The 5,816-nt window shown below is 58.7% G+C and overlaps 1 protein-coding gene across 3 annotated transcripts in view; it reads right to left on the reverse strand.

Annotated features, from left to right (window-relative positions):
* Nucleotides 1–2,613: 2,613 nt before the first annotated feature.
* Nucleotides 2,614–5,816, reverse strand: part of CNN2 (calponin 2) — a 7,716-nt gene continuing 4,513 nt past the window's right edge. The window contains exons 3-7 of one of the 3 annotated variants that reach the window (XM_007460399.1): nt 5,735–5,801; nt 5,497–5,634; nt 4,453–4,569; nt 4,154–4,300; nt 2,614–3,592 (exon numbers count right to left, since the gene is read on the reverse strand). In XM_007460399.1, coding sequence (XP_007460461.1) covers nt 3,317–3,592; nt 4,154–4,300; nt 4,453–4,569; nt 5,497–5,634; nt 5,735–5,801 — 745 coding nt within the window. In that variant the 3' untranslated portion in view covers nt 2,614–3,316. The remainder of the gene's footprint in view (nt 3,593–4,153; nt 4,301–4,452; nt 4,570–5,496; nt 5,635–5,734; nt 5,802–5,816) is intronic. The other 2 variants (XM_007460400.1, XM_007460401.1) reach the window with 2 other exon arrangements.

A 5,816-nucleotide genomic window follows, 5' to 3' on the forward strand; every position in this document is an offset into this window, starting at 1 on the left:
CGGCTGCCTCCTGCGGTACAGGCAATTCTTCCAAAGCAGCAGCATCAGCTGCGTCCAGATAGGCCATGGTGGGAATGGACAGGACACAGGACTGAGGGATCAGGCTGAGGACGGACTGTGTGTCTGCGGGCAACTCCCTGTTCCTCTCTGAACCTCATCATCTCTCTATCGCGCAGGATTCCTGGAAGCTCTGCTTAGAGCCGAGCAAACAGTCCGCGCTAATTAAAGGGGCTCCTGTCTCCCCAGAGGGGCGGAGTAAGCCAATGGGAGCCCTGCCCGAATCCATCCTCGCATCTCATTGGTTGAGGGACCCAGGGCTGCAGCTGGGGGCCCAAAGGCAATAAATTAATCCTGCAGGTGGTGGAGCCTAGGCTTAACTCTCCCCTCACCAGGCTCCACCCTAAGCCCCACTGGTGGGGCCTCCAGGTCCTGTCCCCCAGCCTCATCCCTAACCCGGGGAAGGATTCCCTTCCCACCCCCGCGCTCTTTTCCAATGATAATAGCAACGAGTATTTTACACGACTGGCTGGAAGAGGGGCCACCCCAGGCCCCCAGAGAGACAGGCAAGTTACCCAGCTGGAGGCAGGGCCCCAGCTCTGCCCTCCCCTCACGTAGTACTCTTCCGCTCAGAAGACCCACAAGATCCAGAAAATGAGTAAAGAGCAGGGGCAGCGCCTGGGACCAGCGATTCCTGATCCTGTCCCTTGCTTGGAACTGTCCATCCTGGTCCACTTCATCATTGTACAGATGGGGAAACTGAGGCCGCCAGAGGGGCAGGGAGTGGACCCAGGACCCCTGACCCTCACTGCAGGACTCTCCTTCACAAGTGGGACCTGAGGGGAACAGCCTCTGTTTCTGTATTGGTAAAACGGGGCAGAGAGCTTGGCGGCGTACTAATGGGGAGAGGGGCTGCAGGTGCAGGTTGGTGAGTCTGATGCCCATACCTCCCCGTGGAGACTTGGTGATCAATTCTGCCGCACCCAACACTCCCCGGCAGGGAGTGAAGGTGAGTAAGAGTCTGGAGTCGGGCCTCACCCCTGATTTCCCACGGAATCTGCCTCCTTACCACCCATCCGCACCCCCGCATCCTCGAGTCTCAGGGCCTTCCTCTCTCTCCGGGACACTCCCACCGTTCCAGCCCCCAACTCTTGCCTCCTTCCCTCCGCCCGACAGCGGCTGGGGAGAGCGGCTCCTTTAAGAGGAGCCCTCGGGGCTTCCCTGGTGGCGCAGTGGTTGAGAGTCCGCCTGCCGATTCAGGGTTCGTGCCCCGGTCCGGGAAGATCCCACATGCTGCGGAGCGGCTGGGCCCGTGAGCCATGGCCGCTGAGTCTGCGCGTCCGGAGCCTGTGCTCCGCAACGGGAGAGGCCACAACAGGGAGAGGCCCGCGTACCGCAAAAAAAAAAAAAAAGGAGGTGCCCTCGCCCCGGGCGCGGCACCGCGGCAGCGGCCAGTACCTGGCGTCCCGCGCCCCGGCCAGGCCCCGCCCCGTCCTCTCCCATTGGCTTCCGTAACCGCCACTCAGAGGCTGGGCCAACCGGAGCCGCGCGCGCCGACGCGGGAGGCGGGATCACAGCCGGGCCGCGCCGAGCCGGGTTTCTTAAAGGGATCGCTCGCCTCTTGCTGCAGCACCCCAAGGAGGAGGGGCGCCCGGCTCACCCCACGCGGGTTGGCCTCCGGACACACCGGCCAGGCCCACGTTGCATAGCCGCCTGCAATACCGCAGCTCCTGGTCTCAGGAGGTCCCTTTCTCCCCACTCTCCCTCCAGTCCTAGCCAAACTCGCCCTAATACTCGGGGACTCCATTTGCCCATCCAGAAAATGGGGGTTCGACTAGAGTCATCATTTGTTCATTCATTCATTCCACAAACATTCCTTGGTCCTTACAGTGGGCCAGGCGATGGCAGAAGGGGGAGGGGGCCCTCAACATCCTAAGATTAGAATCTTGGGTCACGATGGTGACCCTGATGTGGAAGAAACCTCCAGATGTTTCCCCCTCCAGAAAATTGGGTATATTTCACAAGGTCCTGATGAAACAAGTGTGTGGATCCACAGCTCTGAAGGTGCTGGGAAAGGTGAGAAGGGTGGGAAGGGCTCCATGAAAGGAGAGTTTGGGGGCTTCCCTGGTGGCGCAGTGGTTGAGAGTCTGCCTGCCGATGCAGGGGGACACGGGTTCGTGCCCCGGTCCGGGAAGATCCCACATGCCGCGGAGCGGCTGGGCCCGTGAGCCATGGCCACTGAGCCTGCGCATCCCGAGCCTGTGCTCCGCAACGGGAGAGACCACAACAGTGAGAGGCCCGCATACCACAAAAAATAATAATAAATAAATAAATAATTAAAAAAAAAAAAAAGAAAGAAAGGAGAGTGTTGTTGTTGTTGTCACTGGGGCTTTAAGGATGAATAGGAGTTTGCCAGGAGGGAACTCCGGGACGAGTAAATGCACAAAGGCCTGGAGGCTGGATGAAGCCACCGTCCTGAGGACCTACTTACAGGTTTGCCCTCTGCCCCATCCCCAGGTCCCCCCCACCCCCAGATCCCAGGACCCCAGAAGGTATCCAAGCCAGGCACCGTCCCCCAAGCTGTCTTGGGCACCAACTCCAGCACCTTCATTTCCGAAAAAGAGGTTTTATTTCCTTTGGTCCACAGTCGGTATTTCACATTATTTCTTGGTCCCAGGGCACCTGGGCAGGGGCTGGTCCCCGGGAGGGCCTCTGGGTGGGGGTACCTGTGCAGTATTTGGTGGGGTGTGGGGACAAGTATGGGGGCTTCTGGCTTTGCCTCAACCACTCAGAACTGCACTATCCTGCCTGGGCCTCAGTATCCCCACTGGGCCCCTGGGAGGGGACAGGGCTGGTGGCCTGAGGGTCCTAGGGAAATCCAGTACCTCACAAGGCCTAAAATAATTGGGGACTGTGGCCTGACCTTCTCCCAGTAGCCCCCTCCACCATCCCCCTGAAAAAAGCAGTATTTTCATTTCACTAAAACAGCCTGAAACTTCTGTGGGTACAGAAACCACAAACTGATCTGCAGAGAAGAGAAGCAGGGAAGAAGCAACCGGAAACCACTTGGGGTCGGTCCCCCTCCCTGCCCGGGTTTCGTCTTCCTCCCCTGCAACTTGGCCCAAAGCCTGTTGGGAAACATGCCTGGAGGTGCCCTGGCGGGGACCCCCACCCCACATGCATCTGGATATGGCCTTCACCCCTTCTCCCCAGACCTTCAGCTGGCAGCACTCAGACACGTAAGAAAAACAAGACAAAAACACAGAAAAACCCGAAAACCCGGCTGGGGCAATGATGGGAGGCAGCCCGCATGGGCGCCTCAGTAGCCCGCCTCCTCCTGGTAGTAGGGGGGGTACCCTGGGGCCTCCCCCGGGTCTGGGACATCTCCGGCAGCCGCTGGAGCCCCATCGGCCGCTGGGCCTTGCGGGCAGTACTTGGGGTCGTATATCTGCCGGCCCAGGCCAAATACCTGGCCGCTCTGATTGGCACCCTGCGTGTAACCCATCTGCAGGGACATGGAAGAGTTGTCACATTTGTCTGTCCCCAGCTTGGTGTCGTAGATGTGCCGCCGGGTCCCTGGAGCCGTCATGCCCACCTGGAGAGAGAGAAGAGGCGTCAGGGAGGGAAGAAAAGGGGAAACAGAGGCCCCAGAGAACTTCCCCTAAATTCCCACACCTTTTCCCACCTCCCTGTCTTTGCACTCACAGTGCAAACTCCTACGGATCCTTCCAAGCCCTGCCCAGAACCCTCTCTTTTCTGACTCTGTGCTGAGTTGATCTGGTGTTTGGGTCCAGCTCTCTCTCCCTGCCAGCCAGGAAGCTCCCCAGGCTGGGGCTCAGGCCTGCCAGGACCTGAATGCTCCAAAGGCACCACACTGATACACCAACATAGCAGGAAAAGTGACAACTGCAGGGTCTAAAAATATCAGAGTTGGATGGGCCTCTGGACAAAACTTTGAGGGAAACCAAGGCACAGAGCTGGTTAGTAACTTCCCCTGGGACACACAGCAGGCTGAGGCAGAGTCAGAGCAGGCATGACCAGAGGGGTAGGAGGGAAACCCAGAGTGGGTTTCAGCGGGAGATGCTCTAAGCCACAGGGATGAGCCCTCAGGGTTTGGTAAGGTGGGTGGGGGCCCGGGGGGACTGGGGAGGCCCACCTGGCTGGCACACTTGTTTGTGCCCATCTGGAGGCTGATGGTCGAGTGGTCCATGGGGGGCAGGATATGGTTCTTGGGGTCGTACAGATGCCTTCTGGTGCCATAAGCCGTCATGCCTGACTGGCTGGCACATTTGTTGGTGCCCATCTGCAGGGACGCAGGTGGGAGAGGTCAGGCTGCCCCCACCAGGCCTCCAGACCCTGCCCCGAACCTGAGGGGCTACCAGGCTGGACAGGGCCTGGGTCGCATCACAAGCCCACCACCCACGCACCCTGGGGCTGGAGCAGCCGCGCACCCACCTGGAGCCCGATGACACACTGGCCTGCCTTCATGGTGGCATCATCAAAGTTCCGCTCCTGCTTTTCCGAGTATTTGACGCCAATATCCACGCCACTCTGCATCCCCTTTGTCTTGGCCTGGGGGGAAAGAGGGGGTGGGAGTATCAGGGAGGGGCAGCCGGGTCCCCCCAGCCAGGCCCGGGGTGTGTGAGCCCAGGGGAGGCCCAGGTATCTGGCTGCAACCTGCCCCCCACACCAGCCGCCCAACACCTCGGGCTCAGCAGCCCTGTGGCCCCCAGCCTTCCCTCCCTAGGCAATGGCAGCCCCAGCCTTACAGCTGCACAGGCCAAGAATTTTAGGGGGCGTCATCACCTCCTATCTCTCTCACCTTCCATCACCTCCTTCTACCCAGCCCCAGCCACTCGGCCAGGCCACGGCCATCGTCTCTCCCCTGGACGCCTGTCCCCCACTCCTCCCTGGTCTCCCCACCTCACTACCCATGTGGCAGCCACAGGGGGCTTCTGAAAGCACCGTTCAGAACACAATTCCCTGACATGAAAACCTCCTCCTCCTGAAACATTGTTCCAGCCTGTCTTGGTCTCTGTTTTAGACCCTAGACATTGGCCTAACGCTTTCTTCTCCTTCAAGGCACTTCTAACGATTTATAATTTGTAAAACAATGATTTGAAGAGCAAACCCTAATGGGAACTCTGGGTGTTAAGGAGATGTCCACGGAGGTTCACCGATTATGTAAAGTAGGGGGGGCTGTGCATGAGTGGGGGCAGGGGGTAGACGGGAAGTCTCTGTACCTTCCACTCTGTTTTGTTGTGAACCTAAAAATGCTCTAAAATAAAATTTTTTGTAAATAAAAAAATGGAGATTTGTTCATTGTCTGCCCATAAAGGGGTTGACTGTGTCTGCCTTGGTCACCCTTGTATCCAAAGTGCCCGGTGCCTCGTGGGTGCTCAGAAATCTTTGTGAAGGAATGAATGAACAGCATCTGAAAATCCCCGCCTGGCTCGCTGTGTTACTTTGAGCAGATTGCTGCCCCTCTCTGGGCCTCACCTTCCCGGCCAGGGCAAGAAGAGACACCTGCACCTGTGTTAGATTTCCACTCTCAAATAGGTCGTTGGCCTCGAACAGGTCCACAGGGTTCATGCCGTAGCTGACCATGGCCTTGATGAAGTTGGAGAGGTTTTCTAGCTGGGAGGAAGCAGGAAAAGGATAGTGAGGGGCCTCGGTCTACCCACCCGTCAGATGGGGTCCCCCAGCCCCATCCTCGTTCCAGCCCCCTGTCCCTCACCTGGTGCCAGTTCTGCATGGAGCGGTTGATCTTAGGGATTGAGCCTGGCTGCAGCTTATTCATGAGTCTGGGGGGGGGGGGG

This window comes from Lipotes vexillifer, unplaced genomic scaffold (genome assembly GCF_000442215.2).
Source record: "Lipotes vexillifer unplaced genomic scaffold, Lipotes_vexillifer_v1.1 scaffold225, whole genome shotgun sequence".
Taxonomy (NCBI): Eukaryota; Metazoa; Chordata; class Mammalia; order Artiodactyla; family Lipotidae; genus Lipotes; species Lipotes vexillifer.